Below are 21,175 nucleotides of genomic sequence, written 5' to 3' on the forward strand. Positions count from 1 at the left end.
TGACTGCCAACCACCAGGGGGCAGAAGCAGGGAGCTGTGCCAACCACTGGGGGTACCAGCAACCAGGCAGGGCACCCAAGGTTTCTAGGCTCAGGCTGGAGGGAGGGAAGCTGAGCTGGCCTGGCTGTGGAGGATGAAAGATGGAGTGGCCAGATCCTCCTCCTCCTAACCCCACCCTCCTTCATGGGGGCTGACTCAGCCCATTCTCAGGCCCAGAACCTTCCCTGTGTCAGACCCTGGGGCCTTTGTCCCTGTAGTCATGAGCCTGGGGGGGGGGGGGGGGTGGAGGGGGACAGTGTTGATAAAAGGTACCAGGGGCAGCTCCCACACCCTTCCTCAGAGCTGCTGCCCACATGCAGGCCCCCACACAGCCCTTAGCCCAGGCCCTCCCTTTCTCCCGCAGAGGGGCCCTGCCAGACAGAGGGGCCCTGCCAGACAGAGGGGCCCTGCCAGACGCTGGGCTCCGGGCGCCTGTTGTAAAGACGGGCACCAGGTGGGAGGGCCTGCAGCGCACCCTGAGGGAGGTCCTCTACGTCCTCCTCTGCTGCTGGTGTGTCAAGGAGCTCCTGGATTAATGGCAGCAGGGGACTGGCCTCGTGCAGGTGAGCAAGGAGGACAAGCAGACAGGAGGCATGGCTGCTGCCGCTGTGGCAGAGACCGTCTCCCAGCTTTCTATTCTCTTTAGTGCCCAGCTCTTCCCCCAGCAAGACTCCCGGGCCGGCTGCATTGACCAAGGATGGGCCACAAACCAGGAGTGAAGTGTGGGTCCCGCTGTGGGTCGGTGCCGTCTGTCTCAGACCGGCCTCATCGCTGGGCCTCCATTTCCAGCCCCCACCTCTGGTGGAGCCCTGGTGCGCCAGACCTTGGCCTGCTGGCTAGGACCCTAACAAGCCTGCGGCAGGACCTGGCACTTCTCCAAGCCTGGCACAGCGAGCCCACCAGCCCAGATGGTTGATCTTGCCGTATCCTCTTAGTGTCAGGAAGGGGCTGCCCCCTAATATCTCTGTTTGAGAATCCCTGCGCTATAGATGTAATAAATAGGCCTGTGGCTAAAAGTTCTCCATGTCAGAAAAAGTCCGCACTGCAAGGGACTTGGGGGGGGGGGGGGGGGCGGGTGCGAGCAGGGAGGGAAGGAGGTGGTTCTAGATCAGTGGTTCTCAACCTGTGGGTTGGACCCCTTTGGGGGTCGAACTACCCTTTCACAAGGATCGCCTAAAGACCATCGGAAAACACAAATATAATTACATATTGTTTTGTGATTAATTACTATGCTTTAATTATGTTCAATTTGTAACAATGAAAATACATCCTGCATATCAGATATTTACATGACGATTCATAACAGTAGCAAAATTACAGTTATGAAGTAGCAACGAAAATAATTTTATGGTTGGGGATCACCACCACATGAGGAGCTGTATTAAAGGGTCGCGGCATGAGGAAGGTTGAGAACCACTGTCCTAGAGGGTTGGTGGGGGAGGGGTGAAGGGAAGTAAAGTGCCAAAATAGGGCGGGATGGGTAAGACCTCACCTGCCCCTCTGCGCCCTGGGACCCTCTCAGGCCACAGGACACCTGCCTGAGGAGGAGGAGCGGCATGACACCAGAATTCCCAGCGGATTTCCCAGGATATAAGGCCCTCGATGGTGTAGGAAAGACCGGTGGACGAGAGAGGTCATAGCGGAGTGTTACGGGGAGCCACACGCCATAAACTGGATTATTATAATGATGATCTTGGGAGGGTCCCACAGTTTCCCAGTAAGGCCGTTGGAATGGGGTGTGTGGTGGTCGTTTCATAAGCTCCAGAGCGCAGACCCCCAAGGGCCAAGGCTCTTATTTGCATCCCTATTTGCATCTCGTTTGCATGTGAGTTATTTCCCCTTCAAAAGGCAGAAGTCGCCGCCTCTTTCTCAGTTACTCCCAGCTGAGGCTTTGCGTCCGCCAGGCTGTCCGGGCGCACCCACACCCATTCTCCCGGCCATTCTCCGCACGCTCTGACCTCCAGCCCTCAGCACCCTTCCATATTTCGCCTGCACCTCCACCTATCCCAGCTCCCAGGCAGCGCCCCAAACTCTTAGCTGGGTTCCAGGGACTTGGGGACCTGCGCCGCCTGGCGGCTGGCTGGAGGGAGGCTGAGAGCAGAGGGGTTCTCTGATTCGCCTTCCCTGGGACGTGGAGTTTTGGAAAATGTTCCCCCGAACTTCCTGAAGCTAAATTTATCTCCCCGGCCCCGGGGGGCGCAGAGATCCCCGCGACGATTAGCTTGGCGAGGCAGCCGGCGCCCGCCCGGAGGGAGGCGCGGAATCGGCGCCGAGTTATAAATAGCGCCGCCCGCAGGTGTGGGGGGAGTCGGGGGGGAGTCGGCGGGAGGGGGGCAACCCTCGCAGCCACGGCCCCTTCAGGTGGGTTGGGCGGTCGCGGTGGGGCGCCGGGGGGCGGCGAGCTGGGGGTGCTGCGGTCTGAGCGCCCCCAGCGGTTTCCTGGGCGGCGGGTTTTTCGAGGGAAGCGGAGGCAGCGGGGGGAAGGGGGGCAGCAGGGAAGAGGTGGGCGCCTGGCGCAGATCGACGCTCCGCTTCCAGCTCGGCCCCCCGCATTCCAGAACAGGCCCCCAGACCCACTCACTCAGGACCCCCCCACTCCCCCGGCAGAACCTCCCTCCTCCAGGCTCTAGACGTCTAGTCTAAGGCATCGCGTTCCTCGGCGGCTGCCCTTTGGAGCACGTGGCTCCGCAGCCGCTCGCAGCGCAGGTAGCAGCCTCCCTGGGAGGGTGCACCTCCAGCCGGGCCCCCCTTCTCTGTGGTCAAGCACTGCATTCTCCGGGTATTCACCCACCTCCTGCTGCTTCCCCCCAAATGAATACCTAGTTGGCCGCCTGGAGATTTAAGTTAGAACGGGCGTCGCTGGGACGCCCCCTATCCCCAGGAGGCCCAACACCTGCCCTCGGGTTCCCAGTTCCAGTCAGGGCTGGGGGCGGGGCGGGGGTGGCGGAGGCCCCAGGGGCCCGGCCCGCGGTCGGGGGAGGGAGCGGCGTTTCCCGGCCGCAGCCGTCTCGGTGGTTCGGGGCGTTGAGGGCCCGGAGTTGGGGAGTAGGCGGGAATTTCAAGTCGGGATTCCCCCCCGACTTCTGGGCGAGGAAGGGAGATGCGTGGACCAGACGAAGCGAAACGTGGGAGGGTCACCGAGGGACTCTCGGGAGGTCCCGGGAGGGTCGAGAATCCAGCGGGGAATGGCAGGTCGGCCCGGAAAGATCCAATTGGATCCAGCACGACCTCGGGCACACCCCGCGGAGAGGAGGACGGGGCGAGCCCGAGGCGCCGGGCGCCGTCCGTTTATCTGTACCTACGGGCTGGTGCCAAGCGAGGCGCCCGCCCTTCCACTGCCCGCGGAGGCCTGGTTCTGCCCTCCCGGTGACACGCTCCCGCCCTCCGTTCCCTCGGCCGTGCCCCTTCCTCCCCGAAGCAGCCCCCTCTGCATTGCACGGGCGCATCTGGCACTGGGGCATCTGGCACGGCCGCCTCGGCCCTGGCACAGCCGCTCCGCAGACCAGCGCGACCCCGACGGCTGGAGGAGGGAGGGGGAAAGCCTGGCCTGGACCCCAACGGGCCGGGCCCTCGACAACCGGAATCTGACCGGCGGGGCCCAGAAGAAAACCCGGAGTAGTGACCAGCCTCGGGACCCAAGGGGGACAGGGACGAGAGGAAAACCCGGAGCGGATTCCCCTAGCGGTTGCGCCCCATGCCTGCCGCTGCCCCCCTCCTTCCTAGAGCCCCCCTAATTCTCCAGTGAGATAATGTCTGGGGTGGGGGGCTGTTTGGTTTGGCCTGGGCCCGCAGGGGCGCCTCACACTTTCCGCCCCTGGCTGGGACACGGCAGCAGCTCCGAGGCTGAGTCACGGCCGAAAGAGGAGGGAGGGGCCGGCACTCTGTCCCTCCCCTGCGCGGGGATCTCGGGTCAGCCCGGGTGAGGGCCAGGGCCACACTGGCACCGCCCATTGTGGTCCAACAGGTTGAGCTGGTGCCCGGCGGAGCCACCTGCTGGAAAGGGAGGGAGGCCCCCTGCGGAGGGGGTTGGGGAGGAGAAAGCGAGTCCCACCCAGTTCGGCCAGGCCGGCCGCGGGGAGCCGAACCGGGCCCGCGGTGTCCGAATGGGATTCCGTTTGACATTAGCGGGGGGAGGGGCTCTTTGGGGTACACAGCACCGCAGGCCCAGTTGGAAGTGTCCCTCACCGGCTACCTTCCTCCATCGGGGGGCCCTGAGTGTCGCATCCTGGCCCCCTCCAAACCCACACGTCCTAAAATGCCCGGGCAGCCCCCTCCCCACCTGCTTCTCCGCGAATCCCAATCTAGAGGTCCCTCCTGCTCGGAGCCTCAGTTTCTCCATTTCGGGAAGCCGCGAACTGGAGGCCCGGAGCTGGAGCGAGAGCGAGCCTCCCCCCCCCCCCCCATCCCCACCCCTACCCCCCCATCTTCTCGATCCCGGCTCCTCCCCTCTGACAATGCCAAGGCCGCAGTGGCAGCGGCTGGAGCGCAGAGGATGCTTGCCCAGGGCGCCGATCCCTCCCCGCGGGGCGCCGTCACGCGTGGGGAGGGACGCAGGGTGCTCGCAGCCTCTACTCCCCCGCTCCCTTTGGGGGAGGAGGGATGGGGCGTAGGAGCTGGGGCCGAGGGCCTGGTGGCTTCCCCTCCCCCCGCTTCCCGGGGCCCTGACCTGATTACAGCCCCTCCCGGGACCCCCCTCCATCCCCTGAGTCCCCGCCTCGCCCCCACCTGGCCTCTCTGTAAGCTCTTGTACCCTTCCCTTCCGAGGTGCCGACCCTACAGAAAACCCCTCTTGGAGGAATGGGAGCCCTGGAAGGGGGTGCTCGTTTCTCCGGCCGCTGCGGACACCCCCGCCCCCCGCCCCTGCCCCTCCTCCTCCAGCTTTCAGGCCAGCCCCTCGGCTCCGCCCCGTTCCTGGCCGAACGCAGGGCGGGACCCAGTGGGGATGGGCGGGTGTTCGGGCCAATGGGCCGACGGGGCGGTGGAGGGCCCGGGCGGGGCGGGGCCGCTGCGGAGGGCTGGATGGGGGCCCGGGGCGGAGCTCGCGTTAAGGTGGACTGCGGGAGATAGGGGCTAGAGCGGGGAGAGGGAGAGGGAGAGAGGGAAAGGGACCGTGGCAGGTGAAGGGGGAAGGAGATAGAGAGGAAAGCGGGTGGGAAAAGAGGCGGGTGGGAAAGGCTCGGGAGCTAAGGAAGAGCGGGGTGGAAGCGAGCGGGGAGGGAGGGACCCATCTGCGCCCTGCAGGGACTGGCTGGACCAAGGGGTTGAAGTTTATGTCCTTATTGGGTGGAGGGAGGGGGGCCTGGGGGGCGGGTGAAAAACCAGGAAGTGACAGAGGGTGTTGCTAAGGGTTGGGGGGGGAGTTTGGGGGGTGGCAGGGGGCGGGGGGAGGGAGGGGAGGGATGGGGGGAAAGCAAGCTGGAGGACAGGTGAGACAGCAGGACAGGTGAGGCGGGCCCTGAGGGGGGGCGGGTGGGAGCCAGGTGAATGTACGGTTCTCGCGACCGAGGGGGGGGCGGGCGGCAGGAGGAGGCCGAGGGCTGCGGAGGAGGAGCCCCCCAGCAGAGCGCGGCGCGCGACTGACCGCGGCCTTCTGACCAGGACCGGAGCAGGGCCCCGAGCCCCCGGGCCTGGCGGGGGACGCGCTTCTCCCCACGCGCTGTGCCTCGGCAGCTCCAGCCAGCGGTCCCCACGGCGGAGAGGTGAGTGAACCCCACTTTTGTCTCCCGGCCCGGGGTCCCCCGGATTCCAAACGACTGCAGTGTCCTTCGTCCGTCCTGTGAGTGGGACCCCCCCACGCACACGCATGCCGGCTAGGTCCCCACCACTCCCCTTCCCAGCGCCTTCCCGGGACGTCGGCTCTTTGGAATGGGTTTTCACTGGGAGGAAAGGTAGAGAAGGCGCTCCGGCCGCTCCCCGCCCGCGGCGGAGGGACCCCAGAAACTTTCTCTGCACTTCGGGGATCAGACAGCCTGGCGGCCCCGGGATGCCGAGAGGGCGAGGCGGCGCCGAGCGCGCCCCCCGTCCCCTTGGCGACTCGAAGGGGAGACCCCCGGGCCGGCGGAGCGGAGGGAATGGAAAGGCTGACGGACTCTAACTAGGACAACACCTCCCCGCCCCCCGCGCCCCCTGGCGCTGTGGGTTGGCCCCGGGCCAGCTGCATGCGGGGTGGGGGCAGCGCCGGAGAGCGGCGGCCCGGCCCGGGGAAAGTTACCAGCCGGACTATTCGGTTTCTTGCGCTTCCAGAGCCGCGCTCGGGCCCCGGGAGGGGGGCGCAGCGACTGCCTCCATCGACCCCTCTCTCCGCCGGCCCTCGTCCCACTCCCCCTGCCCCTGCAGTCCCGCCGCCACCTTTCAAAGCCCGCTCGGCCCCTCGACCCGGAGCGAGGGCGGGTGCCGAGGAGGGGTTCTGTCGCCCGCACCCCGCCGCCCGGCGCACCTGCCCTGCCTGGAGTGGGGGTCGCCACGGCGTGGCGGAGCCCACAGCGCGCGCCGCCGGGAGCGGGCTGCCAGGGGCGGGGGGCGCCGCTTCCCATTCCCAGCCTTCCCTCCTCCCACCCCACCCCAAGTCAGCGAGCGACGTGTCCCGGCCAGAGCAGGGGGGGCCGCAGGGGGGGGGCGGCGTGGGCAGCGGGTTGTGCCCGGACACGTGCCTGCCCAGGCGCCCCGGCCCAGCCGGTGTTTGGAGAGAGGGCGGGTCCCTGCCCCCCGCCCCGCACAACCCCCACGTATCAAAGGGCGGCTGAGACGTGGTGAGACCTCGGGGCGCCCTGGGAGGGGGGAGCCTGGGTCCGGAGCAGGGGAGGGGCAGAGGAGCTGGTGCGAGCTGACCCACAGGAAACGAGCGCTGCTGACCTAGTTTGGGACACCGGAAGTGGGTGCTGGGGAGAGGGGGAGACCAGCAGGCTGTCCTGGCTTCCGGGCCAGGTGGAGGGCATTCTTGAATTGACCCCCGCCCTGATGCCCGAGAGACCCTTAGCTGCAGCTGAGAATGGGAATGAGTCAGCGCAGCTATTTCCCCTTCCCCCAACTTATTTCTGGAGGAGGGAGACAGTTCATCGGAGGCAGGGGGAGCCAGACTGGGCAGCGAGGGGTTAAACCAGGATAGGAACTCTCTGTTCCCTGGGGATGTATGTGTGTGTGGGGGGGTGAGGCCTGGAGGATTATGGGGTTGCCTCCTGCTCCCACCCCCCTCCACACACACACCAACTGGTTTGGTCACCCCTGTACCTGCCTGGCACTGCTGGGAGAGCTGGCATGGAGTGGGCATCAGGTTGGGAGTGGAGAGTGGGCACGGGGAGTGTTGTGCTGGTCTGGAGAGGGACATGCTTGTGACCGAGTTTGGGTGGTAGTTCGTGTTCCTCCTTCGGGGTGACTGCGAAGGGCAGGGGGCTCCCTCCGGGGCAGCTGATGAAACAAGAAGAAATCGCTGTCAGTGCCTCCTGGCCTTGGCCCCCGGGACCCAGCTCCCCCAGCGTGCCTCTGTTACATGGTTGCTGTGGGCACCATGCAGCCGGCTGACACCCCCAGACACTATCCCCTCCCTTGGGTACCACACCTCCCCCAGCCTGAGCACAGGGGTCAGGAAGGGGTTAATGCCACTGGAAAGGGGCTCTGGGGAAGAAAGAAGGCAGTGCCCACTGGGCTCAGGTGTCAAGGAGAGAGGCCTGCTCTGAGGAGGCGCTCTCATCACGGCTGGGCTCCGGCTGATGTGCACCCCAGTGTCCGGGAGACAGGTGCTGACCTCGTCCCCCTTCCCTGTGGTGCCCCCTGGCACCCAGGGCCTTCAACTCCTCCTTGGCCTAGTGCCTGCCCCAGGAGGGCGCGGCGGGCAGCGGGGGCTGGGCTAACAATGCACCATCGGGCCCTTTGTGTGCTTGCACTTGGCACCCTAGGGAAGGGTGGGGGAGGGGGGCCCAGCGAGCACGGGCATGGGGGACCGGGTGCCTCTGAGGGGACAGTGATGGCTGGGGGCAGAGAAGCAGAGAATGAAAGCAGGTGGAGAGGAAGGGGAAGTAGGTCATATGGGGTGCTAGTCCCCCATTCCCAGACGAGGCTGAGAGCAGCAGCCCCTGCTTCTATGGCTGCCCAGATGGCATTATGCTGCCTGAGGCACAGCCAGGGACTGGGCATCTGGGGTCAGAAGTCACTGCCTAGGGGACTGCTCAGATAGAGGAGGCCTGGCCTGGTACTGCGTCCTCCTGGTGTCTAAGAGACCCAATTCTAACCCAGCGCCGAAGCCCCAGGATGGGTAGTGAGTGGACTCCCGGCCGGGCACTGCCCTCTGATAGAAGCCTCCGGGCCTGCTTCAGGGCTTCCTGCCTCTGGTGTGCTTGGTTCCCTGACCTTCTGAGAGGTAGGACTGCTCCGCTCCGCACCAGGCCTTGGAGCCCATGCCTGTTTTGGCCTAGGGCTGAAGAGGAGGGTGAGGGAGGAAGGTGGGGACAGATAGGACCCTGGCATGGGGTGTGCCTGCCCTGGCCTCTTCCCCCTCCTTCTGCTGAGTAAACTCGTGAGTAAACTTGACGTTTTGCCCGGACAGTTTGAAGTTGCCTCGCCGCCCCCCCACCCCCAGTCCTGCCAACACACAGGCGGCCAGGCGCCAAGGCGGGCCTGGGGGACTGGGGGGAAGGGGTGAGGACTACTGTAGTCCACCATCAAGGGCTTCGGAAGGGCACGAAAGACCCCCCACCCCCACCCCACCCAGCCAGACCCAGGTCTTGGCGAGTCTTGGCTGGGGCCTGGAAGCGTTTGTCCTAGAGCCTTGAGGAGCCAAGCAAAGTGGTCTCAAAGCAGAGCCTCTGCCACTTCTCACCTCCACTCCCACTGAGGAAAGGCACCTTTAATGCTCACAGGCTTCCTGGCACCGGGGGGAACTCCCCTTGGCAAAGACCACAGGGAGACAGACCAGAGAGGGCTGCCCTCTTCGCTCTCGAGGTGGGTGGGAGGCCGGTGGCCTTGGCATCTCAGCCCTCTCCTCCACGAAGCCTCCCAGCTGCATGGCCTCGGCCCTGAGGGGTGGGGTAGGCCCTGGAGGATAAACAGCATCCTCATTTGCCAGCACAATGCCTTGACTTCACACCTGGGCTGTCCCCACTCCACCGAACTCCCCTCAGGCCTGTCCCTTATGTCCCCTGGCCCCTTTCTCGGCCTGTTAGTATTCCAGAACCCAATCAGCCTTCAGAGCTTCCCAGCCACCAAATACCTGTGCCAGGTCCAGGGATTGGGGTGCCCCAAACGAGAGAGCGCTGGTGACAGGCAAACGTAGCCAGTGACCCCCTTGCAAACACACCAGTTTGCTGTCACTTGACATTACCAATTCCCCTTCTGCCTCCCCAGGCCACCAGATTGGCATGGGGAAATGCCGTCCCTGTCCCGGCCAGGCCTCGGAGTGGGGCTCCACCAAGCCTTGCTTTCGACCTCATGTCTCTGGCTTTGGTTTCCTTCCTGTTTCCATTGCCCCCCCACTCCTCCCCACCCATATGCCCCTTTCAACAGACATCCTCTCTTCCTTCCTTCCTCCTTTCCTCCCCCCTTTGCCTGGGAGCAGGGGTTCGCTCCCCCCATCATGGACCTCCCAGCCTTTTATCTCTCCTAAACACAGTCCCCGTGGAGATTAGTGACCAGGTCTTCTGCTCTGCCCTCCCCACCCCATCAGCAGGACTCTGGGGAAGAGAAGAAAGAGCTCAGGGCTTCTCAAGGGAACTACAACTCCCAAGGTGTATGCAAAACAACTGTAGTGCATACTGGGAGTTGTAGTCCTTGATCTCTCAATTGGGTTCAATCTGGAAATGTTTCTGGGTGGAAATACATGCCAGGATTGGGATGAATTGGGACACGGGCACCCTCTGCATTCCCCCTACCTGGTTCTCGTTATCCTGTTCCCCTGTGACACCATGTTCCCATGACTGACATCCATCTCCCCTGCTGAGACATGCTAACCATTGTCACCTTAGGACTCCACCCAAGAGATGCCCACACCCTGCCCTGCTGCCCCTGGCAGGGGTGAAATGGAGGGGCCCCATGGACTCCCTCCCTATCCCCTGCCCTCTAGGCTGGCGCCCTCCTTTATGGGGATCAAAGGGCAGACAGCAGCCCCACCCCACGCCCTCTTAGGTTTCTGGCATTAAGGCTCTCAGGAATTGCAGGGACTTTGGTGCCCAAGCAAACGCCTGGGCAGGGGGAATGCCGGGAGGCTGGCGCCTGGTGGCAGGCCCCCACCTTGGGGCGCGGAGCCTTCAATAACCGTTCATCAGGCTGTCCTCCTGGGCTCCTGCAGGCCTAACCCATGTGCTGCCTCGAGGTTGTTTGAGAACAGGGTCCTGGGTTTTATCTTTAGGACCTAGGGGCCTGGGCCCGCCTGGCTGGCACCAAGGCACAGGGGTGACCCTCCCCCACCCCAGGCCCACAGTTGGCATGGGGCGCTGGGAGCAGGGGGGTAGGAGGGAGAGAGGGCACGACTGCCAGCATCCTGGTGGGTAGGTGCCAACCGGGACGGGAGCTGGTGAGGGGCAGCAGGCCAGCGGCATTGAGCCAGCAGCTGTTGGGGGGAAAGGGGAAGGGATATTTTGGGGGGCATCCACAGGACTTGGGATGGCCTAGCGTGTGGGGGACACTAGGGTGCCCCTCATTCCAGGAATAAGAGACCACTGGTGTTGTTTAAGTGGGACCTTGTGGCCCACCCATGTCTGGGCTCAGAGCCCTCCTGAGTTGCCCCTCAGGCCCAGGCGGGTCCCACCCAACCGGCCAGGGTGGCAGCAGCTTGCTTGCGCAAGGGGTGGGGCTAGGCGCCCTTCCCAGCAGATGCCCCCTCGCAGCTCCTTCCTCTTTCGGTGCCCACAGCTCCCCCCATCTGTCCACCCCCCACCGGCCAGTTCTCTCCCCGTGGTCCCCCTGGCCATTGGGGGCTGGCACAAGTGCTACCCCCTGGCCTGGTTGGCAGGGACTGGCGCCCGAGCAAGGAACTGTGGTATGTGAGTGGGTTTGGGGTGAGGCATGGGGAGGGCGGGGTGCCGCCTTGCCCAGCCCCTAAGGGCCCCAGCCCAGTATAGGGTGGAGAGAATTCGGCCACCTCCCAAGGGGGCTGAGGGCCCTACTGGGGTCTGGAGGACCTCCTTGTGGTCCCACCACATGCCCTTAGGGGCTGGGACCTGGGCACCTGTCACCCTGGCACTGACTGTCCAAGGTTCCCCTCCTCCCTCTTCTAGCCACAGCCACCTCCTGTCCCCTCCCCTCCCTTCTTCCTTCTCCTGGTCCCACCTCCAGCCGCCTCTCCCATTGCTCCTCTTCACCTCTGTCCTCCTGGACTGTCCTAGCTCCTACCTTTCCTCCTGCTCACCTCTTTCCCCTTTTAGGACTAAGGGCAGGCGGGGGTGGGTACAGCTGGGGCTTGGGGCACCACAGGCAGAGACTCTAGGCCCTCTCCCACGCTGCCAGCCCTCTGGTAACCCCTCCCTCCAAGCTGGGGGGAGGGGGGAGAGCACCCAGAGAGTTAAGGCTGTAGGGGGGAGGGGCTGGACCAGGTCGTGGGCGGCCCTTTTGAAGGAGGGAGCTGGAGCGGGGAACAGCCACCCTACCTACCCCCCAGCCTGGCCCTCCCCCACCCCTCCCAACCTGCTCCCCCCAGGGGCCAAGAGGAGTTGCCGGCAAGGCCCCTCAGCGTTCAGGTGAGTAGGCCCGCGCTGGCTTGGGAGACCAGGCCCTAGGGGAGGCTCGGAGGCCTAGAATTGGACAAGGGTCAGAGAGAGACTGAAAAACAGGTTTGGAAGAGGGTGTCCGAACTTCTCTGGGGGTTAGGGAGCTGAGGTTCTGAGGAGCTGGCGTTGGGGGGGTGGGGGGGAGCTTCCGTGTGTTGGGGACCCAGCAGCACCGCCGAGCAAAAGCAGGGGCCTGCGGGAGCCCGGGATTGCTGTGCGGTGCCAGGACGGGAGGTTGGACAGGCTGGCAGGGAGCCGGGCTCCGGGGATCGAGCTGGGGTGTCCTCTGGGGCTGGGGGGCTCAGGTTTCTGCTGTCGGCTTGGCGGGTGTGCGATTACCAGTCGGCTCAGTTACCCAGCCAGAGACACTAGGCTGGGGGGAGGGGGTGGGCACAGGGCAGACCCTGGCACCTTGTGCCATCTCCTCAGGCCCTAAGAGGAGCTGGCACTCTCAGGCGGACCCTGCTGGGAACCCTGATGGCCACGGTCTGTCCAAGGGCGGTTGCCTGGCTCAGGGTGGGCACCCTCTGGGGAAAGTCCAGCAGCTTCAGGGCTGGAAACTCTGACGGGCAGAGAAGCCTAGGTTGTCCTACCCGCCTCCCACATCCGCTTTCACTGTACCCCCCCACCCAGGCTCCCCAACTGGCCCCCGATTTTGGTCCTGTGCTTCATCCAGAAGGGAGGCATGGGTGCCCTAACGCGGCCATCGCGGGGCAAGACCAGGCCTTGATTGGGTTCCTCTGTCCCTCTCTCTGCTGAGGCTGCCTGGGGAGAAGGGGAGGGACCCTTGGATAGGGCGAAATAGAGAAAGTGGGAGAGACCTGGGAGAGAGAACTGGGAGGGGAAGGGAGAGGCCTCCAGACTCAGCGGAGGCAGTGGAGGCCGGGCCGGCAGTGGAGGCCGGGCCCGCAGTGGAGGCCGGGCCCGCAGTGGAGGCCGGGGCCGGGAAGACAGGAGAATGCGTCGTGGAGAGGACAAGGGTCGGAGAAGGCACGAAGCGGACAGAACAGGAAGCCAAGAAAAGGGGCCAAGAGTGGAGAGTGGCTGATGGGCAGGGGTCCCCCAAGATAAAGTGGGGAAGGCTGGGGAAGAGGGAGGTACCCCCATCCCTCCCTCCGCCATCTTTTATCTTCCTCATAGCACCCAGATGCGGGCGGAGAGGCGGTGGGCGAGGGCTGGTGTCACGGGAAAGAAGATGGGAGGGAATGCTGAGGTCTCCCTCCAGACAGGAGTGAAGCCCCAGGAATTGGGGATTTTGAGGGAGGAGAAGCTTAGCCCCAACAGCACCGGGAAGCCGGCTCCCCTTGCCTCCTTCCCCTTCGTGGCGTGGCTTGCGGTCTCCCTTCCCCGCCTAGGCCCCCAGGAAGTGTGAGTGCTGGGGGTGGTGAGGTTAGGAGGGGGAAGCAGCGTATGGGGGATGGGGAAGTCTTGCGCTCGCTTTGGAGGGGCTGGGGTGGCGAAAGAAGGGCTCCAGACATGCCTTGGGCATCCCTGGGCGAAGCCCTTCGAACCCATCGGGGGCTCACCTCCGTCCCTCACCCTGCCTTCCCAACTAGGCGGTCCAGATGGCTTCAGCCCTGGGCCCCAGAGGCCCTGGGAGGGGGTGGGAGACGCTGGGGAAACTAGGATTCCTGGGTCCCTGAGGACTTTGGACTGGCTGTCCTATTTCCCCAACCCTCTGGTCCAGCCACAGGCCAAAGCCCTTGGCTTCGTGCAAACTTAGTTCCAAAAAAGAAAAAAAAACAGGAAGAGAACCCGAGGCTGGAGTTGGGGTGGGAGTTGAGGGATTGCAAGGAGAAAGAAGTGGGGGGGGGGGAGGTGGCCGGCCAAGGTGCCAAGGCCCCGGGGAAGAGCCGTAGGTCTCCCCATCACCCCCGACAGGAGGGCGTCACAGCCTGGTCCTCCTCCGCCCTCGCCCCCGGCCGCTGCACCTGGAGAGGCTGCCCAGGCTCCTTGGGCTCCCTGGCAGAGCAGGGAGGTGGGGGCCTGGGAGCCCGCGGAGGGGGGGCTCTGTGTGCCTGTGTCTCGGGCCCATATCTATTTTCTCCGCTGCTAATCCTGGTTCCGCCTGCTGCCCCCCACACTAAGCCTCACTCCCCTAATCCCCAGGGTGCGGGGAAGGGGGGCCAGCTTTACTCAGCTGCCCTGTTCAGGGCCTCGTATCCCAGCTCTTCAGCTGTGCGAGCCAGCAGTCCTGGCCCTGGTGCCCCCATCCCTGCACTGGCCACTGCCCGAGGTCGGCCCTGGAAAGAGCTCTGGCCTCCTTTCCTTCCCAAGCCCTTTCCTTTTCACTGCCCTCTCTCTACCTCGTGGTTCTTGGTAGTGGATGCGCCCTGGCAGCTGCCCCTGGGCACTGAGGGGTAGGCGATAGGGGTTCCTACCTTTCTTGCCCCAAAGTCTTCCCCCCACCAATGATGGGGCAGGCTTGACTCAGGGCCCAGTTTCAAGAGAGCTGCCCACTGGCTTGGCCGGTCTAGCAGGCCTGACAGTGAGGGGAGCCTCGGGGGGTGGCAGGAAAGGGGGGAGTGATGGGGCGGGGCCCCCAGTTCTTCCCCCTACCAGGCAAACAGACCAAACAGACCTCGCCTGGTTCCCTGGCACAGCTGCCCCCCCCAACCACCACACGCCCATGCCCACAAGGTCTTAGCAAGAGGGGGCATGCCAGGCTGGGTGGGGATGGGCCGCCCTCTTGGGGCGTCAGGGGGCTGGGCCCTCTGGGATGCAGAGGTGGGAAGGGTGCCCAAGGTGGGGTGGGCATCCTGGCACCAGTGCCCCACCCTGGCAGAAAGAAGGGGGAGGCCTCCACCCCATCTACCCCTCCCAGATGATGGGGCTAGGAGTGCCCCCTTGGCCTGGTTGGCACCAGCATAGTTCCAGGTGGCACCTAAGTTGGCATGGATGCCAGAGCCCTGGGTAAGGACTGGGGGAGTTTCCCAGAAGCTCGAGAACCATATGAATACCTGCCCTTCCCACGTGTGTCTTGTGTCCTCTGCCTCTTCCCTCCTTCATTGCTCCCTGGTGACATGGGCATTGGAGTTGGACCTAAGGGGTTAAATACCCACCCTTGCCCACCCTTACCCAAGCCTGGTGCGAACTGTACAGTGTACCAGCCTGAGCTTCTGACCGGACAGCAGGGTCAGCCAGTCAATGCCCCCGCCACACCGAGCTGCCACGGCGACTGGCCTTGGGGTGGGAGAAAGGAGGCGGGCTTCGTTAGCAGCAGGAATGGGTGGGGTGGGGTGGGAGGGAGGGAGAGGGATGGGATGAGCCACGTGCCTGTGGGTGTCCAGCTCCCGGCCAATGGACAAGGAGGACAGCCACACCCATCCCCCTCTGGAAGGACAGGATCTGCTTAGGCCCAGGAGGGTGGCCACTACTGCTTAAGTGGCCGCGGCTGCTTCTGCCCACTGGGTTTTGTTTGTTCCTGAGTCCGGGAGCCATTCGTCACTTGTACTGTTTGTAATGTTCAGGCAGGAGAGCCCAAGGGAACTGGGAGAGCTCCCACAGGGGTTGGCCTAGAGGGAGAGAAGGGATTTGGAGGTTTAGGGTGGGAATGGGTGGACTGTTCTAAGGCCACTTAGGTGTGGCTTAGGCGCCAAGATAGACACGTGGGTGCTACCCACTCAAAGCTTCGGCGCAGTTTTGGCATCGCCATGGAGGTGCCAGGCAGGGAGGCAGGCACAGACAATGCGGTTCTTATGTCTTAAAGAGGAACTCCTCCCCCCCACACACCTTTCCCCATCCCTGGCCGGGGCTGAGCAGCTACTGGGAGTGACATAGGAAAAAGATCATCTAGGCAAGTCCTTCATGCAGCCCAGGAAGCAGGCCTCCCCGGGAAGGGAAGTGACTTGTCCAAGGTCATGTCGCTGGTAGTAACCTGACTCCCTGGGGGTGACTGAGGGAGGGAGCCAGACCTGTCTCCAAGTAGCTTTCCCAGAGGAGGCCAGGCCGCCTCTGTGCAGTGGAATCTGCCCTCAGGCGAGGCCTGGCTTCTCCCTCCCAAGGCCAGAGCCTTTATTGAGCCCCTGCTGTGTCAGGCACTGCGCCACACTTGGTCTCATCTAACCTCGTGGCCACCATCCTAGGAGTCACATTATAGATGAGGAAGGAGAGTCAGAGATGAAATCACTTGTTGAAGGTCACAGAGCTAATCAGTGCAGCGTGAGGATTCAAACTCAAGCCTGGCTGACTCCAGAGCCCAGCTCTTTCCAGGCCCCAACTCTGTCTCCAGTGGCTCCAGATCCACCCAACGTCAGGGCTGAAGGGCTGAGCCCTCAGGGCTCCCCCCTTCCACCCCCTCCCGGTAGAGCTCAGGAGATTAACGCGCACCGGGAGAAATGACTTGCCCAAGCTCATTCCGCAGCCAGTAGCGGAGCCAAGACCTGAAGCAGAGCTCCACACTTCCAGGCCAGACTCCCTCCACCACCCGTTCCCCTACCTGCCCCAGCCTTGGGATTGCTGGCAGCTGGCTCTGTCTTCTGTGGCCGTGCCGGGTGGGGGAAAGCCTAGAGGTGGGGAGATGGCCCTCTAGATGGGGGGAGGCTCTGCTGACCGGCCAGCTGGAGAGGGAGAGGTGGTGGTGGTGGTGGTGGTAGCAGAGGTGGAGAGGGGTGGGACTGGAACTTGGCCTGTTGGCAGTGGGGGAGGGGCGGGGACGATGCTTATCTGCGGGGCAGGAAGCACCGGAGCCAGCGACACCCCAGCAAAGCACTGCTGCTCCTTGGCCCCGTGGGGGAGGGAAGGATGTGGGGGGGCGGGCACGGGATGCTGGGAGCTGTTTTCCTTTTGGCCTTTAGAAGAGGGTAGATAGAAGGGGAGATGCATTTTTAGGGGAGGGGGACGGGGGGGGGGGGGGGGGAACGGGAGGAGGAGGAGGGTGTTGGGAAGAGGCCTCTCCCGCGTGCCGAGTGCTTTACTGTGCACCCGATGCTTTGGGCCGCATACGGCCTGCAAAATCCGTGGGTCTGACCCTACCAAGGCACGAGGGGTGAGTTAATTAAATGTCTGACCAAAGACAGCAGGCTACTTTTTAAGTTGATCATTTTGGGTGGCCCTGAGAATGATGTTATCAATATCCAAATGGCCCTTGGCAGAAAAAAAGGTTCCCCACCCTGCTTCAGGGAGATAACCAGTTAAAACAACTGCCGGGCCTCCAGCAGACCTTGGTCCAATGTGAATCTCTCCAGGCTGCTGAAAGGCTCCATCACACTTTTCAGATGACAGGCCGGCGCCACAGCCACGCAGCGGCCTTCAGCCCGAATCAGGCCCCAGGCCCCCTCTCGCACCCAGTGCTTTTCCCGGGGCTGGGGAGTGGGGCAGGTGACGCGGAGGGGTCCCAGGCAGGGGCCCGAAAGTCAGGCCGCTGCTCCCACAGAGGCTGAACCGTGAGCAACACAGACTCCGGGCCCTCCGCCTCTGCTTGAACCCTTGTCCTGCTTCACCTGGGAAGTCACTTCCCCTGCCTGTGCCTCAGTTTCCTTGTCTGTGAAATGGACCGTTGTCGCTCCAGGGATGGTGGGAGGGTATCTGGCACGTAGTACCTGCCAATAAGCCTTGGCTGGTGTTGGGTCTCCTTCCCGGGGTCCCCCGGCAGGGCTGAGCGCTCTTAACCTGCCCTCTCCTTGACCCTGCAGGAGAAGATGGGGAGCCCCGAGGACGACCTCATTGGGATCCCGTTCCCCGACCACAGCAGTGAGCTCCTGAGCTGCCTCAACGAGCAGCGCCAGCTGGGCCACCTGTGCGACCTCACCATCCGGACGCAGGGCCTTGAGTACCGCACCCACCGCGCCGTGCTGGCTGCCTGCAGCCACTACTTCAAGAAGCTCTTCACCGAGGGCGGTGGCGCCGTCATGGGGGCTGGGGGTGGCGGCGGGACAGCCGTGGGGGGAGCAGGGGCAGGCGTGTGCGAGCTGGACTTCGTGGGGCCCGAGGCTCTGGGAGCCCTGCTCGAGTTTGCCTATACCGCCACACTGACCACCAGCAGCGCCAACATGCCGGCCGTGCTGCAGGCCGCCCAGCTGCTGGAGATCCCCTGTGTCATCGCCGCCTGCATGGAGATCCTGCAGGGCAGCGGGCTAGAAGCTCCGAGCCCGGACGAGGACGACTGCGAGCGAGCCCGCCAGTACCTGGAGGCCTTTGCCACGGCCACGGCCTCGGGAGTTCCCAATGGTGGAGACAGCCCTCCACAGGCGCCGCCACCACCGCCCCCTCGGCCTGTCGCCCGCCGTAGCCGCAAGCCCCGCAAAGCTTTCCTGCAGACCAAGGGGACCCGGGCGAACCACCTAGTACCTGAGGTGCCCGCAGTACCCACCCATTCGTTGACCTATGAGGAGGAGGAGGTGGCCGGCAGAGTGGGCAGCAGTGGGGGCAGTGGGCTGGGGGACAGTTACAGTCCTCCCACAGGGACTGCCTCACCCCCGGAGGGGCCCCTGAACTATGAGCCCTTCGAAGGAGAGGAAGAGGAGGAGGAGCTGGTGTACCCCCCGACCTACAGGCTGGCACAGGTCGGGGGGCCCCCGCTCTCCCCAGAGGAGCTGGGCTCGGATGAGGATGCCATCGATCCCGACCTGATGGCCTACCTCAGCTCCCTGCACCAGGATGCCCTGGCACCAGGCCTGGATGGCCAAGACAAACTGGGAGTGCGCAAGCGCCGCTCCCAGATGCCCCAGGAGTGCCCCGTCTGCCACAAGATCATCCACGGGGCAGGCAAACTGCCACGCCACATGAGGACCCACACGGGCGAGAAGCCCTTTGCCTGTGAGGTCTGCGGCGTCCGTTTCACCCGGTGAGCATCCGTGGGGCGAGGGTCCAGCAGGGGGCCATGCCATGGGGGCGGGAGAAAGGAGTCCTGAGCCCTGAAGTGGGGAAGTGGGTGATCCTGGAGGGTCGGGGTGGGGGTGGGGTTGGGGGTGGGGGTGGGGGTGACCAGAATGAGGAGAGAGGCCGGAATAGGAAGACCAGTCAAGAGGGATGGGTGTGGGGCATGAAAGAGGAGGTGGCTGGGCCCAGCCAAGCTGAGACGAAGTCAGCAAGGGGATGCTGGGGCAGTAATGGGGGAGCAAATGGTGAGGGCTGGGAGTGGGACAGGGTCTGGGAATCTGGCCAGGACCCCGCCCTGAACATCCCCCCTTTCTCCTCGCTCCCGCCTGTGCCAGGAATGACAAGTTGAAGATCCACATGCGGAAGCACACGGGGGAGCGCCCCTACTCGTGCCCGCACTGCCCAGCCCGCTTCCTGCACAGCTACGACCTCAAGAACCACATGCACCTGCACACAGGGGACCGGCCCTACGAGTGCCACCTGTGCCACAAGGCTTTCGCCAAGGAGGACCACCTGCAGCGCCACCTCAAGGGCCAGAACTGCCTGGAGGTGCGCACCCGGCGGCGCCGCAAGGACGATGCACCGCCCCACTACCCACCGCCCTCGGCCGCCACGCCGTCCCCCGCGGGCCTCGACCTCTCCAACGGCCACTTGGACACCTTCCGCCTCTCTCTGTCTCGATTCTGGGAGCAGTCGGCCCCCACCGGGCCCCCCGTCTCCACTCCAGGGCCCCCTGATGACGAGGAGGAGGAGGGGGCACCCACCACTCCGCAGGCCGAAGGTGCCATGGAGTCCTCTTAAAGAGGGAGGGCCGGCCGGCTGGAGCAGCACACGCGGGGCCACCCATGCCAAGCAGTGGGAGCCTGCAGGACAGACAGAGCTGGGGTCAGAGCACCGAACCGCCCTGGCGTCAGAAATCATCCCCTTCTCCCCAGAGCCCTGATTCCAGTTCCAAGCTGGGAAGGTTTTGGGGCGAAGGCTCCCCAGATTGGGGTGGTCTCCCAAGGAGTGATCCAGATGATCTTATGTATATACTTACAGCTCTCTTGTAAAGGTGGGGTCCCTGTCTCCAGCTGTGCCTGGGGAGTAGAAGCAATAATGTATTTCTGATTTGTGGGGTCCCTCTTCGGCTATGCGGGTTTCTAGGGGGTGGGGGGCTTGGGACCAAAGCCTTGCCCTGCCCCCATGCCCCTTGGGGCTTTGGCTGTGTCAGGGGGTGAAGGACAGCCCCTCCCTTCCTAGACCCCTCCTTCCTGGTTTCTGTTCCCTTTTCCTGGCCGTGCAAGGGGGGGCGGCAAAAGCAGGGTAGGTGGGGGAAAGCAAGGTAGAAGCTTGAATGACCGACCGGGGGCGGGGGGGGGGGGGGGGGGCCTGGGCCTGTAAGGAAGGAGCCATCCCAGTCCCCCTCCGCCCAGCTCCCAGCGCTGAGTCATGGGGTCCTGGAGAAGCAGGGGGCGGGGTGGCCCGATTGGCTCGCCTGCCCCTGGGGGCAGCGGGAGGGGCCCCGCCCAGCCAGGGGTGCTGCTCCGCAGTTCTGCTCGGTCCTCCCCTCCCCTCCCGCGTCCCCGGGCAGGGAATGTCTTGTTCCCGCCGCTCCCTCCCCGGGGCCAGAGGGCAGGGCGGGCCGGGCTGTGTCCTACCCTCTGCTCCTCCCCGCCTCCTCCCCGCCCAGGTGCGGGCTGCTGCCGCCCCTGACTCACGCCGCCCCCGGGCTGGCGCGGCGCTGGGTGTGGGCCGGCGAGGGGCTGGGGAGCCGGGCGGAGAGCGGGCTCGCCGGCGCCACCTGGCGGCCGCGCCCCTCGCGGGCGGGCGCCCCCAGCGGCCACTTGGCCGCCGTCACCTCCCCCCCGCGGCTGGGGAGCCGGTCCCCTTCATGGAGGCCCGCAGAGAGCTGCTCGCTGGGCCCCGGGAGCGGGGAAGGAGTCCATGTCCCCGAACCTTGCCAGCCGGGCTCTGCTGAGGCCGAACCCGCCCTCTTCTGTACATAGCCTCTTCTGTTGGTCTTGTCCAGATCTAGTTTCAGATTTTTAACGACCCAATTCCGCCCCCTCCCCTTCCTCGCTGGGTGCTGGACCCCCCGTTGTGGCCTGGGCTCTGCCTTGCACTATAACCCCCACCCCCCACCTCGCGGCCCCTCCCCCTCCTTAAAAGGGGCAGGTTCAGGGGCCCGGTGCTCTCCCTCCCATGCACCCCTATGCCCATTTGCACAGCTGCCCAGGTACCCCCAGTCGTGGGGGGGAGGGTCACGGGGAGGAGGGTAGTGGGACCAGTCCCTGAATCTATTTAAAAAGTAATGTTGTAATATATTGGGGTAGGGGGAGGTCGGGTTGCTCTGGGCCTCATCTTAGCATTTCAGGTGATAGGGGAGCCCAAGGTTGGGGAGACCTGGGGCCCATCCCTCGGGAGTGAGGACAGTGTGGCCTCCACCCTCCCTCCTTGCTGCTTCTCCACTCAGTGCCTTAGGGGGGGAGGCAACCCCCCTCTCCTGTTCCCTTCCCCTCCCCGTACCCCCCACCTCTGGTGTAAAAGTGACAGGAAGAAATAATAATAATTTAAGATTCACATCGTCCACCTTTGGTTCCTTTATTTGGGGGCAGGTGGGAGGGTCAGGAGGTGACGGGGTG

The 21,175-nt window shown here is 64.4% G+C and overlaps 2 protein-coding genes across 2 annotated transcripts; both read left to right on the top strand.

Moving 5' to 3' along the window:
- Window positions 1–353: 353 nt before the first annotated feature.
- On the top strand, window positions 354–575 carry LENEP (lens epithelial protein; the record flags this gene model as incomplete). Its single annotated transcript, XM_081111919.1, has 1 exon — window positions 354–575. One exon carries the CDS (start codon window positions 354–356, stop codon window positions 573–575), a length of 222 nt encoding a protein of 73 aa, XP_080968045.1.
- Window positions 576–5,456: 4,881 nt separating this feature from the next.
- Window positions 5,457–21,113, top strand: ZBTB7B (zinc finger and BTB domain containing 7B). Its single transcript, XM_081112507.1, has 4 exons — window positions 5,457–5,482; window positions 5,638–5,738; window positions 17,366–18,516; window positions 18,887–21,113. Exons 3-4 carry the CDS (start codon window positions 17,372–17,374, stop codon window positions 19,350–19,352), a joined length of 1,611 nt encoding a protein of 536 aa, XP_080968633.1. The 5' UTR covers window positions 5,457–5,482; window positions 5,638–5,738; window positions 17,366–17,371; the 3' UTR covers window positions 19,353–21,113.
- The last annotated feature ends 62 nt before the right edge of the window (window positions 21,114–21,175 follow it).

Source organism: Myotis nattereri (assembly GCF_964212035.1).
Source record: "Myotis nattereri genome assembly, chromosome: 18".
In the NCBI taxonomy this organism is placed as follows: Eukaryota; Metazoa; Chordata; class Mammalia; order Chiroptera; family Vespertilionidae; genus Myotis; species Myotis nattereri.